At 51.5% G+C, this 24,640-nt stretch overlaps 1 protein-coding gene across 1 annotated transcript in view; it reads right to left on the reverse strand.

The window, feature by feature from the left end:
- Positions 1-24,640, reverse strand: part of IGSF21 (immunoglobin superfamily member 21) — a 159,195-nt gene that overhangs the window by 4,916 nt on the left and 129,639 nt on the right. Inside the window, exons 5-6 of the mRNA XM_033842417.2 lie at positions 9,342-9,457; positions 6,281-6,755 (exon numbers count right to left, since the gene is read on the reverse strand). Of these exons, the coding sequence (XP_033698308.2) occupies positions 6,281-6,755; positions 9,342-9,457 (591 nt within the window). The remainder of the gene's footprint in view (positions 1-6,280; positions 6,756-9,341; positions 9,458-24,640) is intronic.

Consider the following 24,640-nt stretch of genomic DNA (forward strand, 5'->3'; position numbering starts at 1 on the left):
GCTCCCGGTGGTCAAGTCCTGGCCCCTCTCTCCTGCCCCTAGAACACATCACTGAAGGTACCTGAAGGAAGGTTCTCAGCCCCCGGGACTTCCCTCCCCTCAACCCCTGGACATATGGAAAGAGTGGGAGTCAGGAGACCCAGGATTGAGGCCTGTCTTCTACTCTCCAGTTACGTGACTTGGATGAGTCAATCCAACTTGTTGGGCCTCAATTTTCTCACCTGTAAATGGGGAGAATAGACTGCTATCCTACTATTTGAGGAGTTGCTCTGAAAATGACAATGGGGGAGAGATATGAGATGGAAATGTGAAGTGGTGTGCATCTGTTCAGGGGCGTACAAAAAATCCTGATTATATAACTGCTCTCTTTACTCTCCTTAGCATTTTGCTGCAAGGAGAGCCTTGTGAAATCTCACGGAAAGCTCCTCTAGGCGCCCCACCACAGGAATTCTAGGTGTTCACTAAGACAACCACTCACCCACTTATTCACCCATCCACACATCCATGCGTCCATTCGTTCATCCAACCAAGCATTCATTCTATCCATCCATCCATCACTCTCTCATATTATTCATCCCTCCATCATATCATTCATCCATCCATACAAGCATTTGTTCTATGCATTCATCTATCATTCCATCATATTATTCATCCCTCCACCATAACACCCATCCATCCATTTTCCATCCATATACCTACCCATAAACCTACTAATCCACTCACACACCCATTCATTCATCTACTCGAACCATCTAGTTCTTTATGCCTAATCTGTGTCGATCACTATGCAGGGCAATGTTGGGGATACAATAATGAGTAACAACAGTAGCTTATATTTACTGAGTACTTACTCTGTCACTATGCTAAGCACTTTGTATGCACGCCTTGTTTAATCTTCACAACAACCCGGAAAAGTATTAAGTAATTGATTATTAGGGAAGTGTTTATTAAGTCATATGTTACAGATTGTGCTGAGCCCTGTACCATGTGAACAAGGCAGGTAAAGACCCTGCCCACGTGCAATTTAAATTCTAGTGGAAGATCCAGGCAATAAGAAAGTATATCATATACTTGCACGTGGAGATAAACGCAATGCCAGAAAGCAAAGCGAAGTAAGGAATTGATGGGGCCAGGAGGAGGAGGCTGAAATAGGGTGTTCAGGGAAGGAGCCTCTGAGTAGAAGATTTGAGCAGAGATCTGATGAAGGAGGGATTGAGGATACCTGGGGTAAGATTAATCTAGGCGGAAAGGAAGGACAGTGCCAAGTCACAGAGGTGGGTCTGAGCTGGGCATATTCAAGGAAGCGTAAGGAGAACCCTGTGGCTGGAGCAGATGTAACAGAGACGAGTGTGAGAGATGAGCACCGTGGGAATGTAATTTTAGATGTGATGGCGGTCTAGAGGATTATTTTGTTTTGTTCTGACTTTCATATATTTTCAGATGGTGAGGAAACTCACATAAGGGAAAGGCACTGTTCTTAAGAACACAATTTGACAAATCTTCATAAATGTGAACATCTGTGTCACCACTATCCCAGCCAAACTCGAGAACATTCCCATCCCTCCAAAGGTCCCCTGATGCCTCCTTCCAGTCAATTTCCACCCTCCATAGGTAAACACTGTTCCACTTTCTATCCTCAGAGGTGTGCTCCATGTTCTAGGAGTTCATATAAATGGAATCGTGCAGTCTGTACTCTTCTGCCTGACGACTCTCACTCAGCACAATGTCTCTGAACTCCATGGTGTATTAGGAGTTCATTCAACTGTATTGATGAGAAGTGGTTCATTATATGAATATATCACAGATTTGTTCATCCATTTTCTTAGTTACGGACATTTGGGTTTTTTACAGTTGTTGTTGTTGTTGTTATGCATAAAGTTGCTGTGAGCATTCAGGTCTTTGTGGACGTATGTTTTCATTTCTCTTGGGTAGATACTTAGGAGTGAAATTGCTGGGTCATAGAGTAGGGAGGGGTATTTTTATCTTTGTAAGAAACTACTAGTTTTCCAAAGCAGTAGTACTGTTTTATACTCCCAGCCCTGTGTGAGGGTTCTTATTGTTCTACGACCTTGCCAACATTTGGTGTTGTCCGTCTTTCCCATGTTAGGCATTTTCGTAGTTGTGAAATGGTATCTCACTGAGGTTTTAGTCTTCATTTCCCTAATGATGTATATCTTTTTATATGCTGATTAGCCACTTGTATATCTTCTCTTTAAATTTTGAGTTATCATTATTGATCTGCAGTAGCTCCTTATATATTTTGGATACAAATCCCTCATCATATCTCTGTACTGAGAGTATTTTCTCTCAGTCTGTAGTTTGCGTTTCCATTTCGCCACATTTCACTTTCTTAAAAGTATCTTCTTAGGAGCAGAAGATTTGGATTTTGATTAAGTCCAATTCACCAATTTTCAAATTTGCATTTAGTGCTTTTTGTGACTCTTTAAGAAATCCTTGCCTACCTCAATGTCACAAAGATATAGTCCTGTGTTTTGCCCTAGAAGTTTTATGATGCTGGGTTTTACATTGAGGTCTGGGATTCATCTCAGGTTAATTCTTGTGTGTGTGTGTGTGTGTGTGTGTGTGTGTGTGTGTGTGTGTGTGGTAGAGGTCAGGTTCATTTCCTCCTTAAGTGTGTCCAGTAGTTCCGGGGCCATGTATTAAGAAGCATTCTCTTTTCCCATCGAACAGCCTAGGGACCTTTATCAAAAATCAACTGACTGTATGTGGGTCTATTTCTGGGCTCTTTTTTTGTTCTATCAATCTGTCTACCACTGGAGGGTTTTGGGTGGGTGTGTATGTGGATTTATATTTTAGATCAATCAGAGTGGAGAACAGAAATGCACATAAGTGGAAGCAGAAAGGCCAGTTTGGGGGCTACTGTAATAATCCAGTGTGAACTGCCGGTGCTTAGATGTGGTGGTCGGAGAGGAAACCATGAGACAGGGTAGATGTGGGATATATTCTGAGGTTGAGCTGCCAGGGCTTAAGGATGGCTTGGCTGTTGGGTAGGAGAGAAGAGGGGGAAAGTGGGTGACTCCAAGGGTTCTGGCGTGATCAATGGGAAGAATGTAGTTGCTATCTACTGAGATGGGCTCTAGGACCACCAGGCGTCTGTCTTCTTAGGGGCAGTGGCATCTGAGCTGGGGAGGGCATCCCTGGCCATGGGAACAGAAGAAGCAAAGGCTCATCACAGAGAAGCATGCCTCAACCCTTGCTGGCCTAACTTTTAAAGTCCTGACCAGATGACTGGATTCTGTGCCCCGGGGTCATCTCATGCAGCCCTCTGTCTCACCCCCATGGCCAGAGTACAGGGTGCCTTGATTGTGTGAAGGGCAAGCACTCACTCAGGACCCCTTTGGTTCACACCACTCTCCACCGGCTACACCCACTGGCTCCATGGGTCCTCACCACAGCCCCACAGGATGGGCAGTAGAGCTCAGTGGTTAGGAGCATGGGCTCTGGGGTCAGACCTGGCTGGGTGACCTGAGGAGAGTTGCTCTAAGCTTGGGTTCCCTTACTTATAAAATGGGGATAATGATGGCGTCTCTCCGCTGCCTGATAGGGTCACTGCAAGGAGATCTTGGAGAAAAGCATCTTGCATACAGCCTGGCTGCCAGCACATGCTCCAAACATTTATGAGGTTACTATTATTCCCCCACTCAGCAGGTCAGAGAACAAGGCTCAGAGACCTAAGAGGCTTGAGACCTCACCAACTGACAGCAGCTGCGGTAAGACGGGAAGCCAGCCTGGGGGTCTCTTCACTCACCCACCCGATTTGGCCCCTTCGCCTGGGTGGCCCTGCTGTGTCCCCCAGTTCCCCGTGGGCACACACATATCTGTCATGCCCACTGCCTGTGAGTGGGCCTTTCTCTTGCTCTGATGATGGAGGTTGGGGGTGCACACCAGGTGGCTCCGGTCAAGGGAACCATCTGGAATCTGGGACAGGGCAGGCAAGTGCTTTACTATGTCTTGGGATAGGGGGTGGGAAGGGGGTGGAACAAGCCAGTGGCAGCACCCCGTCCATCACTGGGAGATGTGAACTGCAAGCTCACCTTTCCAGCTGCTCGGAAGTCCTTGTCTGGTCTCGTCTTTCTCATTCTCTGTGGGGGTGGGACAGGGAAGCCCTCCCGTGGGAAGTCAAGCCTTGGGCAAGAGAGGCTGGGGGTGGCTTTCATGGGCAAGGCGTCCCGTTGAAGAGTCGAGGCTGCTCTGCCTCCCAGCCTGGAAGCAGACTGTATCTTGGGGACAGGGAGGTTCAAATGCAAGAAGGAACTCTGGGAAGAATGGAGGGTTCAGAGAAACTGGGGGCGGGAGTTCTGGCAAGGTGGGAAGGCTGAGAGAGGGATCTGGGCAGGCTCTGCGTGGGGATAATCCCAGCGCCTGGCACAGGGCCTGGCCGTAAGGGGTGCTTGTGAAGTTTCTATGGCATGATGAGCAAATGGTACTCAGGGGGCAGGCACCATGACAACAGATGCCCTGAGGCAGCACAGTGAGTGGAGGCTAAGGGCAAGACACTGGGGCCACACTGCCTGCCTTTGAACCCTCCCCCACTTACCTTGCGCAACTTACTTAACCTCCCTGCACCTCAGTTGCCTCGTCTGTGATAGAGGATACTAATAACGCTGACCTCACTGAGTGACCATGAGGATTACCAATTCGGTAACTGGGTTACTAATTGTGTTCATATGAGAAAAGCAACGGTCCATGGTATATAGTAGGTGTTCAGTAAATGTTAGCCCTTATTATTATTTTCTGTGTGGGCAAGTGGCCTGTGGGAATCAAAGGGCCATTTTAATCAGACTTCAGACAACTAACCCCATAGCCAGCAAGGGTGCCCAGTCCTGGGGCTGGTAAGTTCAGTGGTTGGCATAGGGGAATTGGAGAAGGCACCAACAGACCTGGCTGGAAATCCCAGCTCTGCTACTTACAAGTTGGCGACTCAGAGAAAGGGACCCCACCAAACTGAGCCTCAGTTTTGCTCACCTGTAAAATGGGACTGCGTGGTAAACTGCTTGTGAGGAGTGAATGAGAGAATCCTTGCATATGTTCCTGGCACAGAGTAGGTGTTATATGTACATGAAATCCTTTTCTTGGTGTTTGGTGCAGGGTTTTCTGGTGGACTCGCTAAAAACAGAGACGGCCTTTGGACCCCCAGGCACAGGCTGGGGTCTCAACCCTCGTCAGTCATTGCTATCTGTCCTCAGTCATGAGGGGCCTCGGTTAGGGGCTGTAGATGTTTCCATGCAGCTCTTCACCACTGCAGGAGAGGCAGGGGACAAGCCCTGGCATCTTGGGCTCTGGGTTCAGCTGCTGGGTACCGAAAACCAAGGTCCAGAGGGTTGTGGGCAAAGAGGGCCAGTACTGGGTCAGTGTGCCCAGCTCCCTGCCCCACCCCACCCCAGTCAATACAAATCCTGGCTCTGAGAGCCTCATATTTCTAGTAGAGAAGGTTCCACATGTCCCGTCTCCCTGCCTTTACTCAGCTGGGAGGAGATGTACAAGGGGAAACAAGGATCTGCTCTGGGGACATACAGACTTGGTGCTCTGTGGGAAGAGGAAGCAGGCCCCAGATGGGGATTGAATTCTCAGGCTGAGCTATCCCTGGGTATCCAGTTTCCTGGTTGCGCCCACGTCCCACATCCCTGCAGATGACAGGGTTTCCATTGTACTTAAAAGTGTAAGCGAGAGCAGTATCCTCCCACGTCCTATACGTTCCCTACCCCAAGCTGGCAAAACTACCTTCAGTATTCCTGACCCTAATCCGACAAGCTTCCGACCTGCCACACTCATGATCCTTACCTAGTAACTGTCCCTGCACTCAAGGGTCTCTTATTTCAATCGAGAAAACCCCTTTGTCACCTCCTATGTTCCCATCCTTCCCTGGACGTTTCCTGACCTGACTCAGCAACTCTCCCTTATGAGTCCCAACTCCTGTGTCTTCTTCACTCACCCAGCAAACTTTCCTGGGAGTGTCCTGTTCCATCTTCAATCTTGAAAACCTCCCATGTTTCTAACACTGATCTAGCAAAACTTCTGTGACTTCCATATCCTTGATCCTGCTGGACCAAACTCCCCAGACCTCCCTGTAATTTCCTATGTCCTCCAACACAGCTCAGCAAACCTCCCAAATAGCCTGCCTCTGACCTCCGTGCCTAACCCCGACCCCGGCTCGCTCCAACTTCCCATCTCCGTGGTGGCCGGCAGCCCGCCCTCTTCCAAGGCTCCCCACCGCCCATCTCTGCAGGGGCCCTGCAGAGTGGCTTCCGTCGAGCCTCACCCAGCGTGACCTCTGCCTGCATGGGCATCGACAGTGCCGGGTGCGTGACCTCACAGCTGAAGAGGGCTTCGTTGTCGATCTGCGGGTTGAGCGTCCAGGTGAGCAGGGCGCGCACCTCCACGGTGCCGTCACTGCCCGGCGTACGGCTGTGGCTCAGGAAGTAGACGGGCTCGGAGCTATGGACCCAGCGGGGGAACTCGCGGCTCACCACCGTCTCGGGGATGTTCTCGGTGGTTGGCTGGAGGGGGATGCTGGGATCCGGGGTCAGGCTGCGGGAGGGGCGCTCTGTGTAGGAATGCCCGCCCCGGCTCTCAGCGTCCAGCAGGGACAGTGACCTCTGCATCTTGGTGTCGTCCAGGTCACGGTGCAGCAGGCCGCGGAAGGGCCTGCTGTCCTGGAGGGGGCCGGAGCTAGCAGCCGGCGGCTCTGACAGGGGCACTGCGTCGATGGGCTCCCCATCTCGTTTGAAATAAACCTGAAATTGCAAGGAGGGTGTGGGAAAAGATTTTGCCCCAATGACATGGACCTCCCAGTGGGCTCTCAGAGGAACTGGCCACAGGAGTCCAATCCTTCAGGAGCCTCCTCCTCCTAGTAGCCTTCCAGATGGACCGCTCTCTCCCTCCAGCACCCCAAGCGCTCTGAGTCAGCTCGGTTCAATGGGGACACGCAGGCTCTGGCGGCAGAGGCTGAGCTGGTGAGCCTCTTTGAGCCTCAGTTTCCTTACTGAGAACACCTACTTCATGAAGGGAATGAGAACACTTACTTCATGAGGCTGTTGGACGCTTAGAAACAGTGCGTGGAAAAAGCACCCTGGACACGGCCCTGGCAGCCCCCCTGGGCTCCAAGGGTGTGGTCCGTGCCCACCTGGGGAGAGCAGGTGGGTGAGAGTGAAGGTGGAAGAGCGCCAGAGATTAAGTGAGATGTCAGAAGGAGAAGGAAAGGATCTGTGTGTGTGTGCGCACATCCTGGAGGTTTTGGAGAGGAAGACAGGAAACAGGTGTGCGTGTGGGAAGGCGCTAGGTGCGGAATGAGGCAATAGGCCGCATATTCTCACTTCCTCCGCCAACAGGGAATTGGAGTTTTGAGAGGCGGCATTTCATTTAATTTGCTGCCTTTTTATTTTGGTACATATGCCAGGGGCCTGTGGGGATTGGGTGTATTTTTTTTAAATAAATCGATGGGAGACAGGGTGAGAGGAGGACAGGAAGCAGCTCTGGGGACGCTGGTGCCAGTGGGGAAAGGGAGCCGGAGGATGCGGAGGAGGACCAGGTGGGGGGGGCGAATGAAACGTGGGGTGCGCAGAGTCTGTCAGAGTTTACAGCTCCAACGAAGAATCTCTTATGCACATAATAGCCTGCTTTGGGGTTTTTCTTTCTTTCTTTCTTTCTTTTTTGAAAAGTGCTTCAAAAGCAGGTTTGTAATTTATGTCAAAGAATTCTTTCAAGTTTTGATATCGCAGGCAAACGTAAGGTGCCTGGAATGTGGGGAGATGAGGACCTTTCAGATATATATATATTTTTTTACATATATATATTTGAATATTGTACTGCTGTGTCTTAAATGGCAGGAGATGGCCAGCTCGGGGAGGAGGGGGTCTTCCTGCAGCCCCAGGGCGGTGAGGAGACTTTCTCTGTGCCCTGCAGAAAAGGAGTTTTTCTTTGGAGAAAAAGACGAGCTTGTCTCATTTTCGAGAGGGCAGACGTCTTTACGGGCTCCAAAGGGAAATCTTGGGACCACGCTCTTCTCTCGCCAGTTGCTGGCTCTGAAGCTGCTTTTTCCTCTGTGTCCTCAGGACTGTAAGGTGCAGGTGGAGGGAGATGGGCTTCATCAAAGGCTCGTCTCTGCACCCCCGCCTACTGCCCCCTGTGCCTCTGAGCACCTGCTTACTGCCCTGTCTTGGTTCTCTCCACTCCTGTCCTGTCCTGGACAGCTGGTCCTGGGGTGGGGCTGGCCCGGTCCCAAGGTCACCCCACTGGATCCTGCCTGTGAGACAGTCAAGGGTCTGGAAGGAGGAGAGCCCCTGCCTCCCCACCTTGAACTCTAATCCCCCTGCCCAAGGCTCCAGCCCCACCCCTAGTGATGTGTGAAACTCACAAGGTCAAGACTCAAAGTATCATATAAGGTTAAACTTGGCCTTGGGAGCAGTAGCCTGTAGGTTCTCAATATGGTTCAGGGAACTCTCAGGGTTCCACAGAGGTGCCTCAGGGACCCATTAGGGCAACTTGCCCTTCCTTCACTTTTAAATGTTTTCAACATGGGGCTTCCGTGTATTTGAATCAGACCAAACAGGTCCTGATGCTTCTAAAAATGCTGAAAAACAATAATGTTGCCCACAACCTAAACCTCCTCAAAGAACCTGAGGAGCAGAGGGCAGGTCTCCTTGCTCAGGGTCATTTGGTGCATGTGACGTTAGAGGCTAGAAGACAGCCCCCCACATGCTCTCCCATCCTAGCCCCTCCCCCCACCCCGCCCCTTAGAGCGGCCATGACAGTAACTCGTGAGCTGCACTGACAGGCCTCAAAGCGCTTAGGGCGGGGCTAATAAGGAGTTGGCCCAAACAGGGATTTCCCCCTCCTCCCCGCTTCCCACCTCCCCCTTTTCCTCCCTCCTTCCTACCCTCCCCAGTGGACTTGGAGCTAGAGGACATGACCTTGAGTCCCAGCTCTGTCAAGAACACAGTGGCTGACTCTCTCTACATCCCTTGCCTTCTCCGGGCCTCATCTGTCTCCATCCTGTTCAATAACTGGGATAGGGGTGTGCTTGAGGCTGGGCTCCCCTGAAGACCACCCTCACTGTGCAGTTCAAGGATTTCAGGGTCCAGGAGAAGCGGGAGTTCTCAGCACCAGGGGGCTGGGAGCAACAGAGGCATATGGGCGCCTGGGTAGGTCAGATGAGTGGACAGGGTCAAACCAAGGCAGACGGGGCAGAGTTAATTTATGCAAGCTGTGGCCTCTATCCTTCATTCTGCAGAGTGAGCACTGTGGTGACAGGGGCAGCTGGACGGGCCATGAAGGAGGGGGGCCCGGCAGGGACAAGGAGGGATGACTCCAGAGGTACTCACCGTGGGCGCCGGTTTCCCTCCCGACACGATGCAGACCAGCGTGAAGTTCTGGGCTTGGTAGCGGCTGAAGGGGGCTGGTGTATCAGCGGCCACCACCTCAATGGAGGTGGGAGGAGCTACTCAAAAGAGAAGCACAGGAAGACCAACGCTTAACTGGAAGGTTCGGGAAGAGTTCACTGATTACCTAGGATGGGCCAGGTCCCACACTGTGCATTGGGGTGGGGGACAAATATTGCACAATTCCAGGGGGTGCCACTGGCAGCAACGACAGTGAGAAGGATGTCCCTACTGGGCATACAGACAAGGCCCTGCCTCACAGGGCTTACAGCCTGGTGGGGAAGACAGCCATGAATCAAGTGATCACACGGTCAACTGTGCTAAGTGCATCAGATACCAGGAGGTATAACAGGATGTAAAGGGACCCGCGCAAGCCTGAGGAAGCGACGCCGTGCTGTGCCTGAGGACGCAAGAGTAGGCAGAGGACAAGTGTGGCAGGTGGAGGGAACAGCATGTGCAAAGGCCTCGTGACAGTTGGCTCAGGGCAGGGGGGATGGAAGGCAGGCTGTGTGGTGGGAGGGCAAGGAGGGGGGACGTGGTGCCTGCTGGGGCTGGGGAGATGTGCAGGGCACCGCTGGTGGGTCACCGCTTGCAGTGGTGTGCCGTGGCTGGTTCCTACCAGCTCCTGAGAGCCGATTGTGATGTTGCTGGGAATTTTGTGAACCAGTTCTTAAACTGCTGCTAGATCGAAACAGGCCACGGTGGGCATCTTTACGCCATGGAAATCAGCCACCATTGCAAATCAGGGCTTTCTTGTTTGTTTCTTCCGCCGTCCCCACCCCAGGCCCCCAGAGAGCAGGTTTGCCAGCCCACCGCTGGCTGTGAGTTTTTCTTCTTTGTCCTGAGAGCAGGAGGAAGAAGGTTTCAAGCAACAGCAGAGATATGATCTAAGCTGCATTTTGAAGAGACTGGAAACACAGAGCGCTGTTTAAGCCAGCGAGATGGGTCGCTTAGACCGTGGTGAGGGCAGAGCGGGAGAAGCAGATGACTTTGAGAGACATTTAGAGCCAAGAGTCTTCCCTCTTTCTTTTTATTTTCCCCCCAAAGTTGGCTTATTTTGATTGGTCCCGCTTCCCACCAGCTTCCCTTTCTGCTCTCCTCACCGCCCACTACTGGCTGGTTTGCCAAAGCAGGTGTTCCCAGGCACCGTGGGTTATTGAGAGGTCAAATGTGGAGCCATCGGGCACTCCTGGGTCCAAGTCCCAGGGAGGTCACCACCACCTCCATGTCCTTGGGCAAGTTACCAAAACTGTGAGCCTCAGTTTCCCGATTTGCTAAGTGAGATTAATCCTTGGCAGACACATTTGAAGGATGAACCAGCTAATCGATATGAAAGGGCTTAGCACGTGCTAGGAACTCACTAGTCTTATGATTCTTGAGATTATTTCCACAACTTCCTTGTCATCAGCAGGACAGGAGCCAGAACCTTACAACTTTGCTTAGGAAAGGCTGTCAGTTCTGGCTTCTTGTAGCCTTAGGTCAAGTGCAGTGGGGGACACAGAGAAAATGAAGAGGGGTGGGCCTTTCCTTCCTGCAAGGGGTTTTCACTCCAGTTAAGTTTAATTAAATCCGACAAACATTTCCTGACACCTACTAGGTGCGGGCATGGTGCCAGGTGCTCACCACAGGCACCCAGTGATGAAACGGATACAGCGCGTCGAGAAGCTCACAGTCTGGCGGGGGTGACAGACGCCTGGCAACTCTATTTTAAGGTCTAGTGAAACGAAGCCAGGTATGAACCATTCATTCGCTCAGGCAGCCGCCATGTGCTGTCGCAAGGGAAGCAGAACAAACGGGAAACAATGGGAGAACAATAGATGGAGAACTGTAATTAAGTGTGAGGTGGTAGGAAACAGATGGGAAGTGGGGTAAGGAATTCCGAGAGGGGAAAAACACACCAGAACACTTCAATTATCCACAAGTCACAGTCTGCGATCTAAGTTTTCTAGGACTCACTGAAAGCCTGGATCCCACGGCAAGAACCAACAATGACCAACAGTTAGGAGCCAGGAGCTGTTCTAAGCCCTTCACGTGTGTTAATTCATTTAATCCTCACCATGCATCTACATGGGTTTATTTATTCCCATTTTACAGATGGGGAAACTTAAGAGGTGAAGTGGCTTTCTGGGGTTCACAGAGTTTGGGTTTGAACCCCAGCACCCTGGCTCCAGGGCTCAAATACTAAGCTGGAACACTGAGATATCTTTGGAAAGAAGAAAGAAGTTCGTACCTATCAGCGCCTTTAGCCCGGAGTGCACAGTTTAGCTGCTGGGAATGCTCATTTACCCGACACATCTCAACTCTCACGGATACCTTTAATCCAGATCCTTGGAGGAACTCTTCCCGTGGGTGGCTCTACTCAACTCGGATGCCCCAAAGATCAAGGGACCATGCCAATTAGAGCTTAGAATAATTCTCTGTCACTGCTCATGGTGGCTTATGGGTAGGGATGAGTGTACCCTCCAAGAATCCTAGGCAGCGGTCCCCAACCATTTTGGCAGCAGGGACCGGTTTTGTGGAAGCCAATTTTTCCTCGGACGGGGTGGGGGGATGATTCAAGGGGTAATGCGAGCGATGGGGAGAAGCTGTAAATACAGATGAAGCTTCGCTCCCTTGCCCACCGCTCACCTCCTGCTGTGCGGCCCAGGTCTTAACAGCCAGTCCACGGCCTGGGGGTTGTGGACCCTTATACTAGAGGCTCAGGGCTAGTCAGGGGGCACCTTTAAAATCCCTCATTTCTTCTTTCTTACTTTCATTGAGCAAACAGGAATTAGACACCTAGAACCTTCCTTATAGGATTGCTTTGAGGAATAAATGAGATGATGCTTACAAGATGCCTAGCACATAGTAAGCCTGCAATACAGTTTAGCAATTTTAATTAATATTATTTATCTCACTATTATAAAAGAGATAGTATAGGACAATGGTTAAGAGTATGGGCTCTAAATCACACTACCCAGGGTTTAAAGACCAAGCTGTACCATTTGCCAGCTGTGTGACCCTGGGCAAGTTATGTAGCCACTCTGTGCCTCAGTTTCCTTATCTGCAAATTGGAATTATAGAGTACCTGGGAGGATTCAATAACAAAGTACCTGAAGGTGTTTTGAAAGTGCATGTCAGATGCATTTATCAGCCAGATTTATTAACGTTCTTTCTTTGAGGCTCTTTGCTACTTTCCGGGAAAATAAATCATCGTCTTTGCCTTTGGGACATTCACGGTTTCGTGAGGAGAGCAGAAATGCCCTGGACCTGCACTGTCCAATACAGTAGCCGCCCATCCCTGTGGCTCTTAAGCCTCTGAAATGTGGCTTTTTCAAGTTCATATGTGCTGTAAGTGTAAAATACACATTGAATCTGGAAGACAATTTTTTAAAAGCGTGTTAAGTATACCATGAATATTTTTATATTGGTTACTTACTGAAATAATACATGGGATACACTGGATTTAACAAATATATCATTCCAATTCATTTTAACTTTTTAAAGCCTTTTCTTAATGTGGTCTTTAGAAAACCTACAATTAAATATATAAATATATATTTCTATTGGAGAGGGCCAGTCTAGACCTTCCATTTTACAGGTAAGCAAACTGAGGTCAGAGAGAGGGAGACATTTGCCTACAGTCACACCGTCAGTCAGTGGCAGTGCCTGGACTGGCACCCAGGCCTTCCAAATCCTGACCAGGCTTCTTTGTACAGCACAAGTGCTCCCCCCAACACACACACACACACACACACACACACACACACACACACACACACACGTGTTCTGGAGATCTGCACCCAAGTCACGCACACCACCCACACAGACCCTGATTGGGAACTGTGTTCCTGTCCCTCGTTATACTTCTGAGCAGGTGTTAGCAATATGTACAGTTAGTCAAGCTCATAAGACAATAACGGACTTCAGTTGTATGGAGCAGGACACGGCAGAGCTGCTAATATTGGCGTGGACAGTCCAGGCTTCCCACACTCTGCATCAATGTATTCCTCAGTTGCTGTGTCCTAGGAACATGTCACTCTGCATCTTGCCTCCTGTTGCCCGCCGGAGGGCTCTGAGTGCGGGTGGTCAGGGAGCCGTCTACACCCGGGAGTCCTTGGCTGCCTCGGGATGCTTCACTCCACACGTCATCCTCTCCCCCTTCTTCCCCTCTTCCCTTCCGTTGACTACGTCCAGCACTCTTTCCCCCACAAACTGCTGCTTCTTAGGCTCGTGGTCTAGCACCTTCCCTTACTCTCAGTCTTCCCCGTGCCCATCTTCTTCTCTACTTCCATCTCTCCCTCCTTTTCCAGTCCCATTCTCACCTGTATCCCCACATCCATCCCCATCTCCATCCTTTTCCTTTTCTGACTCCATCCCCATCTCCATCCCCACCTCCATCCCCGTCTCCATCCACTTTTTTTCTTCTCCACCTCCATCCCCATCTCCATCCCCACCTCCATTCCCATCTCCATCCATCTTTTTTCTTCTCCACCTCCATCCCCATTCTCTTTTCCATTCCTATTCGCACTTCTATTCCCTTCCCCATCCCTAAATCTACTCCATCTCTATCCCCATTCCCAACTCAATCCTCATATCTGTCTCCATGCCATCCCTCCTCCAAGCCCAACCCCATCTCCATTCTCATCATCCCCATCCCTGCTACAATCTCTGACCAAGGTCAAAGCCCCCTTATGACTCTATGCCTGGAATAGATCCCGTGGCCCCCGAAGCAGTATCCAGTCAAAGACAGATGGCCAGCTGCAGTCATGGGTATAAAGGTCCTGGACGAGAATAATCCCAAATTCAAAGCTGGGCTATAGAATGAGCAGTATAGAGCAAGGCCACCTGGCTATGATCCAGGTGGCATATAATGGCAAAGAATCATTAACAAAGACCCCTAGATCACCAATTTCTCCCCATTCTTCTGAAGCAGTGCTCAATGCACCCCACACAAGTGCCTCATTCCTATGGACTCTGAGAGTGTGTCTTCAGGGATGTCCGTGCTAGTGCAATGCTCTCCTGGGGCGAGGGTGGGTACCATGCACCTGAAAGGACCCTCCTCAGAGACACTGGGCAGGCATATTTGGCCTGGGCAAGGGAGAAATAGTAGTAGTCATAGCAGTAAGAGCCTAGACAAAGGCAGAGCTTCAGAATTTACAAACCACTTGTGGATATACCACAGTACTTGTGTAACCCCAGCCCTGTGCATTAGGGAGAGCCCCTCAGTTCTACAAGTTCACCATCATGGTCAAACAGAGGCCCCTGCCATAGAACTCCCCTGAATCCACTGCCCCCAAGTCAAGCCAGTGGACTTCCCAGTTTATTTATTTATTTTTAATTTTGGCTGCATTGGGTCTCTGCTGCTGCGTGCTGGCTTTCTCTGGTTGCGGCGAGAGGGGGCTACTCTTCGCTGCGGTGCGCGGGCTTCTCGTTGCGGTGGCCTCTCTTGTTGCGGAGCACGGGCTCCAGGCGCACGGGCTTCAGCAGTTGCAGCACGTGGGCTCAGTAGTTCTGGCTTGCGGGCTCTAGAGCGCAGGCTCAGTAGTTGTGGCGCATGGGCTTAGTTGCTCCGCGGCATGTGGGATCCTCCCGGACCAGGGCTCGAACCCGCATCCCCTGTATTGGCAGGAGGATTCTTAACCACTGCGCCACCAGGGAAGCCCCCCAGTTTATTTTTGACTTTGCCTTAAGCAGAGTGAATTGCTGCTAGAAGTTTCTTCGACTGATTTTGTCCAGCATCTGGGAAGGTAAAGCGGCTTCACATCTGACACGGCCACACAGCACAGCACGCCTCTGTTCCAGGCCATTGAGGAGGGGGCAGGAATCAAAGTTATTTTAGACTCTACTGTTAACATCGACACAGTGAGGCAATGGTTGGGTGATCGGTTTTATGAAATTAACTCTGAAATATTGCGTTTTTCTCTTGAAAGCAGAACTTTGTTTCGGTCATCGTAACTCACTTTGCAGATAATGTGATGGCTCTTAGCTCTGTAAATCATCCTTTGGCTTTTGCAATTCAGGAACACAAACCTGTTGTGATATAAACCCCAGCAGATCTGGGTCTAACTGTATCTACTGGAGTTAAATTCTCTCCCCACCATGAGGCTCCCCCCAACTCCTCCCAGGGAACCAGCTCAAATAGAGTGAGGCCAAGGTTCCAGCCCAGGCTCTGTTACCAACATCCCATGGGACCTTGGGCAAATCAACTGACCCACATGGACATCAGTCTTCCCATCTATAAAATGGGTTCAATAAAACATATCCTGCCAAACTTTCAGCTTCCAAGATTTTGAGAGAAGAAGCGAGAATATGGACATAAACCTTCTACAAGGATGTTGAAATAGAAAGGGATTATTTATATTACCTCTTCAATTGCTCTCACTTCTCCCTGGGCTGGGAGGGACATAGAGGGGAAGTTCTTCTTCCTCTCAGGGGTGACCACTGTCTGGAGGAAGGGATAATCTCTCCTTTTCCTTGGGTACCTTGTGCTAAATTGGTCTTAGCACACTCCTGCTCTGGGTGTCATTTATCAAAGGGCAGTAATCAATTAGATTTTGGGGAGGAGTGGGGGAGGGAAAAGACAAGTTCAAAATTACATTATTTGCAAAAATCCATTCTTTCCTCTCAGCATGCCTGCTCTATTGACTGTCTTCTGTTTCAATCAGATACTAGTCACTATACCATATTCAAAAAAAAAGAAAGAAAACCACCCTCAATATAAAAGTGTTCATGAATATAAATATTCCTCCATGCTTCCTATTTTAATTTCTTTCTTTCTTTTTTTCTGTCCCACATCTCTGTGTCTTTCCCATCCTCGCTACCGGTCTCTCTCTGCTTCTTTAAGATGCTACTCAAAACAGCATCTCTTCCAGGAAGACTTCTCTGCTCCAGCCACACAGAAATGCCCCAGGTTCCTTCCTCGCCTTGCTCACCTCCTCTGTGCCCCGGACATACTAGTCCTTCTGTTGGTTAATTCGGCTTCATCCTTCAGGTCTGCCCTTAACTGTTGCCTCTTTCAGGCAGCCTTCCAGCACTTTCCCAGACTGGGTTAGGGCTCACCCTCTGGATTCCTGGAGCATCCTGTTCTTGTCATACCCATAGGTGCTTGTCATTCTGTCCCGGGCCCACGTCTGTTTCTCCATTAGGCTGTGTGCTTTCTGAAGGCTTTGTCTTTCTTTAACCTCAGAGCTAGTGCAAGCCTGCCACGCAGGGATTCAATTTCAATTCCTGTTTGCTTTTTTCCTTCTTTCACTTCTAGTACAGACAAGCACACAATCTGTGGAAGGAATCCCGAAAGACCTTGCAATGCCGTGGGCCCTGCCACCACCTCTAGCCTTGTCTCGACCCTCCCCCCAACACCATGCTCCAAATATACGGAGATATTTTTGGTCTATAAACACCCTAAGCTTGTTTCAACCCCGGGGCCTTTGCATCTGCTCTTTGCTTTGCCTGAAGTCCTTCACTCAGCTTTGAGCAAGGCTAGGTCCTCCTTATCTTTCAAGTCTCAGCTCAAATGCCACCTCCTAATCTAAGCGAGGTGCCTCTTCTATTCTCTGTCACAGCACCTCGTTATTTCTTCATAGAACACATCATAAGGTATAGTTATTTCGTATACTGGTTCTCACACTTGTCTTTTTTTCCAACACACCCCAGTAGTATGTAAGCACCATGAGGACAGGAACTCTTCTGTCTACTGCTACATCCAAAAGGATTTGCTCAATAAACATTTGTCAAATGAATGAGCTTGGAGGGGGGACTTAAGTGTCCTGCCCTCCCATCCCTGTCCAATTTGGAAGGGCTGAAATCTTAGCCATGTCCAAGCCCCTCTCTCCCAGCAGAAGCCTGAGGAAGAAACAGCCCACCAGCAGAAGGGGGGCTCCAGCAAGAAAAAGAGAGAAGGAAAAGCACAACGCTTTGCTTTATGGGAAAATTAAATATTGAACTGAGTAGTGACGGCAGCCAAGGGGAAAAAATACTGACAAAAAGCCCCCAAATGGAGCCGCCATCAGTGACAGGAGAGAGAAACGCAGTGTCTGTGCGTATATGAGCTGCAATGGGGCCCTTTTATGTGGCATCTGCTGAGCCAGATCACAACCCCCAAGCTTGGAAGCGAGTGGGAGCCGCGTGCCGATGCACCGGCGAGGGGTGGGGATCTGGGTCCAGGTCGTTGCCAGCGTCGGTGGCCACTGCCCAGACCCTCCCTACCTGGAGACAAGAGGCCCTTCTGAGTGGAGCGGGGTCACAAGGGTACCCAGTGGCTGCGGGTGTAGCCCATCCACCCCGCCTTCCTCTCTGAGGAGAGCTGGTTGGCAGCCCCGTTCACCGGTTCACCTGCCTCGCCCCTCCCCTGACAGCTGTTGTGCTTTCCAAGTGGTAGGAGATAAAATTAACAAGCCCAACTGGAGGCCCTGGCTGGCTGCTCTGGGGGAGCAGGGGAGTGCGAGGCGGGTGGTGCAGCGTGGGAAGTGGTGAATCGGTGAGGCTGGGCCAAGCAGGATGCAGCTCGGGTTACTGCTAACGCAGAAATAAAATCCTACGAGCACCTGTGCACACACACAGACACACACACACACATAAACACACACAGACACACACACACACATATGCATACGCACACACACAAAGACACATAAACACACATATGCATACACACACACGTATATATACACACACACACACACATATATGCACACACAGACACAGACACACATAAACACACACATATGTATAAGTGCACACACCGCACACACACAGACACACACAAGGTCAGTGGGAGGCCACAGGTCTTGAGGCCGGATCTGAATCTGCATGCTGGCGCTATTTTGTACCTGTGCCTTTAACCTGGAAGTTCTCAAAGTGTGTTTCCCGGGCCAGCAGCTTCAGAACTTGTTAGAGATGTAAATTCTTGAGCCCAATTCCAGACCTGCTGAATCAGAAACCTGGGGGTGGGGGTCCAGCCATCCAGGTTTTAACAAGCCTTCCAGGAGGTTCTAATGTAAGTTCCACAGGGGAATTACTGCCTTGACCTTCTTAAGCTTCCGTCTTCTCGCAGGGACAAGACCCACTCCAAGGTAGTGTTATGTGAACTAACCATTAGGTCCGTAGTGGGTGCTTGGTAACAGTTGTGAAAATTATTACCAACTGGGAGGACAAGGCTCAGGGGAGTTGGAGAACCTCAATCCGGCTTCTCCCGGCCTGGGCAGACAGGGCACAGGGAGAGATCCCTGGAGGCTTTCCGGCTGTATGCACTGATCGGATCAAAAGACCTCAAATCCCCAAACTACCTGCCCCTACAAGTGGAGCAACTTTCCGCTTGTGCCCTGATTGGCTGCTTGTCCACGTTCCGTGTCTTCTGATTGGCCTCCTGGGCTGCCAGCCCCAGGTGGACCCTCCCCCCACCTCCGCTTTGCTGTCCGGAGGCAGCCTGTCCAGCAGCCTGTCTGCGGCTACCGCGTGTGACTGCCCCAGCCCTGCCACGCCACTGTAGTTTATGTGGCAATAGAGTGAATGTGTTCAGGCCCACGATAAGTGCCATTTCCGCAGAGATGAAATCTGTGGGGTGTGACACGAACCCATTTTAAATAGCAGCAAGGCTGGCTATTTGGGGGATGTTTTCAATGTATCCCAGAGGTATATATAATACGCATGGGCGATTTCACCAGGTGCCATCGTTTTAGCTTTATGAACGAAGTCTCCAGAAGCCTGTGGAAGCTTGGGGGAGGCCCTGGCAAGTGGGCAAGCACATTTGAGATCTGGCCAGGGGCAGTGACGCTCAGCTCAAGTTCAACTTCAAGTTCAGGCTGCTCTATTAACCCCCCCGCACCCCTCCCAAGCCCCTGAGAACAATGGGCTGGAGCCTGGAGGCTCTGGGTGGGTCTCACGCCCTCTTCCCCAACGCTGGAAAACCTCTGTCACTTCCAGCAGAACTCTGTCCCCCTCAGGCATCGGGTCCTGGTGTTCTGGGGCTTAGAAGAGAGCTCACCCCTGGACTTCCCCACCCAACCCCTGGGGCACCTGGCTCCCAGGTCACAGGCTTTCTGCTCACCGGCAATGTGTCCCTTAGGCAGGTGCTAGCTTCCTGGGCCTCCCGCATAGGACAAGGGTGACACTGGTGCCTGCGGGTGCCTGTGAGGACTGAAGTACTTGGCTGGGCGTACTCCCACCAACCTCCCAGCAGAACTTCCCAAACCCCCAACCCCCCAGCTCCGAGCCCTCCCTTCCCATAGGACTCTGCGGCCATAGTCTTTCCTGTCCCATCAGCATTCTAGGATTGACTTCCTGAGTCAGAGGGCAAGCGAATCATTCTTGCTTCTCACTTCTCACAAAGCAATTTCCAGGGGAGGCAAGTGGGGGTTAGCGGGGAGGGGAAGAGCCATGGAGAAGGGGCGTTTTGTGGGAAAAGGATTGTGTATTATTTCCTCCTTGACATTTTACTATGAAAATATTCAAACCTATCAGAAAGCTCAAATAAATGTACAATGAACACTCATGAATCCATCACCCAGCTTCATCGATGAGCATTTAACTCTACTGGCTTTATCACACAGCTACTGGACTGTGTCTTTTCCAAGAGCAGGGCGAGGCAGAGGCAAGCTCATTCCTCTTGGGATCCAACTCCTGGCTAGGGCGGTAGGGCTTGACTTGGGGGTGGGGGAGTCTCAGAGATCCAGCCCTCATGATCTCTTCCCCTGGTCTTTCCATGGCCCATGTGCTGAGGCCTTGGCCACCTGTCTCATCTCTGACCTCTCTAACCTCATCCCTCACCAGGTCTGCTCCGGCCTCAGTTCTCTCATCTGTAAAATGGGCATCACAACAGTACCTACTGCATAGGGTTCATGTTCGTGGCACGCTTTGCAGGATGCCTGGTACTGGTAAGTCCCTGTACCTACTGGCCATCATATTTATGAACAGTAACTTCCATCACTGGCCTGAACAGTGGCTGGACTTTGCTGACACCACTCACTCTGGTCACTGGCCTGGGAGCTTCCTCAGGTAAGGACATTGGGTCATCCTGCTGACCAGGGCCCCAGCTAAGGGTAGCACAGAGCAGATCTCAGCGAGCATGGGCTGAGCTGATGTTTGAGGGGGTGACTGGTGGGGGGGGCTGGATTTGCTCAGTGAGTATCCTCCTCTGCACCCTGAGTCTGGGGTCCGTGGGGTCCCCAGCACACAGCAGGTTGGGTGAGGGGTGGGGAGGGCCCTTGACCATCACTTCTGCTCACTGGTCACTCTGAGGCAGGTTCCATGCTAAATGCTTTAATGCATTAGAGCCTTACAGAACCTAGAAGTAGGAATTATTATCTCCATTTTACAGAGGCAGAAACTGAGGTTTTCAAACGCACTGGTCCGTGGCTACTCAGCCAATAAGGACCAAGGCTAGGACTTGAACCCATGTCTGGCTTAAGCCCTCAGCCTGGCCCTGCTTCTCGCCTTCTGTGGGGTGTCTCTCCAGGCACCGGTTTCCTGTGTGGTCTGGTGAGGGGGGCTGGCCTAGGTGGGTCCTAAAATCCCCCTCCAGTTCAAAAAGTCTATGGCTCTATGTGGGAGGTCCAGAGGGGGCAGCAGAGGGTTCAATGTTAGAGAAGAGGAAAACCGTCAAAGATGGTTGTCAGACAGCTGTCAGACAGCAGGACCGCTCAGCAGAGAAGGGCCCAGGCTCTTCCTGATGGGGAGCCTCAGGAGTTGGGGTCTCTGCTCTGATGGGCCTGGGATCCACGGGAAAATCAGCTGGGAGGCATGCCTGGCACCAGAGTTTCACAGTGAATACACTCTCTACCCTCACAACTGCTCCCAAGTCCCCCGGCTGCCTCGGGGAGTTTCCCAGGCCCATCCTGGCTCCCATGGCATCCCTGGACAGACGTCACTGGATTCAGGGCCCCCTCACTTTTCCTCTCTGCCTGTGACCAAGCCCGGTGGACAGAGGGAAGGCAGGGCCCCCAGCAGCTTGGCATGCAAGAAGAACTTTCCCAAGAGGCTCTTACCTCACCTCCCCTGCTCCCACCTGGAGCACAGCAGTTGGCCTTCTATGGGCTCAGGAGCCAGCCTGTCCAACTTCACATCCTGGCTCTGCCACCTGTTAGCTGGGTGACCTTGGCAAGTCACTTACCCTCTCTGTGCCTGTTTTCCTGTTTTCCTCAGTATCTATCTCATAGGGTTCTTGTGAGCATTGTATAAAGAATTTAGACCTTTAGACCCTGGCCTGGCACCCAGTAAGCACTGAATAGATGTCAGCCGTTGTCCTTATTGTTGCTGTTATTATTATTGTTTCTTACTACCCGCTCCTTCCTGTGCCTTGGGGTCCCGCCACACAGGAGTGCTCTCTACTTGCCATGCTTTCCTGTTCCCACACCGTTGCTTACAGGGCTCCTTCTGCCTGAAATGCCTCCTGTCCTGTCTGCCCCAGCCTACTTGGCCCAGCTCTACGCCACCTCCTCCATGAAGCCTTCCTGATGCCAGCCCCTCGGGGAGAGCCTCCGTCCTGGGAGCTCTCACATCCCTCACCTTGCACCCTAGTCCTCCCCCATCGTTCTTATTTTCCATCTGCTGGAATTCTAGAAACCTGTGCCCTTATTTGTCTCCCCATCATTCAGGGACTCCTTCAGGGCAGACACTGGGTCTTATATCCCTCTCATTATCCCTGGAGCATACAGGTCAGGGTCTGGATTCAGAGAGAGGGGCTAAGAACCTCCATTTGGTCACTTGTTAGCCAAGCAATCTTGGGCCAGTTGCTTCATCTCTCTGAGCCTCAGTTTCCTCTTCTGTAAAATGGGCATAACCATGATCATTCTCTCACCAGCTGAGAATTAAACAAGAGAACACTCATAATGAACTTAGTACCATGCCTGGAACATAACAAGCACTCTGTCAGTGTTAGCTTTTGTTATTAAGATTATCTGTTGGGAAGATTATCACTCCTAGGCAGTGAGCTGCCTCCTTGTGTACAGATGGGGAGACTCAGTGAGTCCAGGGCTCCCTGCAGGCTGGCAGCAGAGACAGCAGTGCCGACCCCAACACGCGCTATACTTGGAGCGTGGTCCTGGTCTGTTTCCCCTTCTGTACGTGAGGCGGTGGGATTACTTCCCTTTCCCCAGGAGTGGCTATAGGCAGCAGACGCTCTTCCAGGGACCGGCTCACCACCTCCCACAGCCGCCCCATCCCTGCTCTCCCAGCTCCTGACTCAGCTCTGTTAACACCTGTAACTTTAGCCTTGGGCCTGTTCCTTAAATCACTGGGCCTGATGCACGACAGTTTTGGCGGCCACATGTCCCTTGTCATTAAGGGGCCTGTCCCAGGGAGGGGAAGTTTACCTTCTGCCAGAGACACTAAATCCAACTCCCAGTGGTGGAAAGGATAAAGCATCGCATGGACCTAACACTTGTCACGGTCTAACGATGCACCTGCAGGCCCGCTCTGGTGGGGTCGGGAGGCTGGAGCCGAGATGGGTGGATAGTAGGTGGAGAGAGGCAACCCTGGAACGAGAGGCGAGCCCTGGTCTGTGAGATACAGAAGGTCCAGGGAGTTGGTGAGAGCCTTGGGGGACTGTGGCCACCTGCTTGGACAATTCCAGGGAGCAGATGAATTTCTAGCTCAGCTCAGGAGGGCATGACAGGCCATTCCATGAGAGGCTGTAAGGTGGCTCCTTAGCCAGGTGGTCTGGGTTTGAAAACAAGCTCTGCCACTCACTCGCTGTGTGACCTTGGGTGAATTACTTAACCTCTCTGGGCCTCAGTTTCCTCATTTATTAAAATGAGTAAGTACCTACCTCCTAGGGTTGTGAGGAGTAAATCGATTAATACATTTAAAGTGCTTAGAGCAGTGGTTGGCCCCCTGTAACCAGAAAATTCACCACTAATATTAAGATGGATCTCTCTCGGTCCTTCCCCCATGGCAGGCACATAATAGGGGCTTATAAATATTAGTTGAAACGAGGACTTGTAAGTGTGATGAATGAATAAGCAAATGGTCTGTCTGTTTCCCTCAGAGAAGAGCTGGTGACATCAGCTCTGTGGCCCCAGGGAAAAGATGCACAAAACAGTGCATATGCTGCTTGACAAAGCGTTGCACCTTCCAGCCATGATCACGGGTCAGAGGGGTTCCACAGCTTTCCAAATCGAGCCCTTTGAGTGGATGTGCTTCAAAGGCCCTGTTTCCATCCCCAGCTCAGGGACTCAGGTCCCCATGGAGGGAGAGTGGTAATCAGAGAACATTCAGGTTCCTATTCTAGGCTTCCCTTTATTAGCAGACTCAGTGTTCTCTGCTGTAAAATGGGGACACTGATCTTGCTGACTTTCCGGACAGCTAGGAGGAGCAGCTGACAGTGCAGCCCAAATATTCCATGCTGGCCCTATTGAGAGGAGCCTCGGTGTCTGGCCGAGGCCCAAAAGGCTGCCCACACTCAGGGAGGAGCCATGTCCCTCCTGGCAGCCTTGTGTAGTGGAAAAATCGGGGGCTCTGGCTTTCAGCAGACCTGAGCTCAAAGCCCAGCCCACTCACTGCTGTGGGACATCAGGCAAGTTCTCTGCCCTCTCTGAGCCGTCTGCAGTTTGCCCCCGTAACTGAGGCAGCATAGGGCCTGCCGAGGAGTGGGTAGACGTGAGGGAGGATTGGTGAGCTAATGTACTGTGCTGGGCCTGTCGCTGAGCACACAGTGGGCTGCGGTCAAGGGCAGTCCTCCTTTGCGGGGCTGTGTGCAGAGAGGCAGGGACCGAGGACTCTAGAAGCCTGTCCAGGAGGTGGTCAGCAGGCTCTGGGCTTTGCGGCTGAAGCTGGGAAGTGACCGTCCTTGATAGATGACCCAGTTAGCTGCAAAGAGCTCCTCTGAGCCCCAAACCCATCTGTCTGGCCCCTCTCTGAATGAGGTCTCAGCCAGTGACCTCAGCTGGCTGAGGGCCCGTGGGCGGGCGGGTGGGCAGAGTGCGCATCTTTCCTCCAGGTCCCCGGCCAGGTCCAGGCACTCAAGACATCAGTGTCCGGTCTCCGAACAGGCTTTATGTCCATCCTGGAAGACCCTGGCCACCCTGGCCTCAGTCCTCTGGGCTCCAGCCCCGCCTCTGGCAGCCAAGCCCAGCCAGCTGCCTCCGGCCCCTGATGCCCATCTAGAAGCCCCGACTGGTGGGGAGGAGGTCTGCAGAGGTCCTGAGGACTGCAGCCCTGGCCTCTTCACGCCAGCGGCCCATTTTCTGCGGTCGCCGTCTGCCGAGTGAGGTCACGTGGTTTCACTGGTACCTTCTCAGGGGAACATCTCCAACCTGTGCCAGGTC

The sequence above is a fragment of the Tursiops truncatus genome, chromosome 1, assembly GCF_011762595.2.
Source record: "Tursiops truncatus isolate mTurTru1 chromosome 1, mTurTru1.mat.Y, whole genome shotgun sequence".
Lineage (NCBI taxonomy): Eukaryota > Metazoa > Chordata > Mammalia > Artiodactyla > Delphinidae > Tursiops > Tursiops truncatus.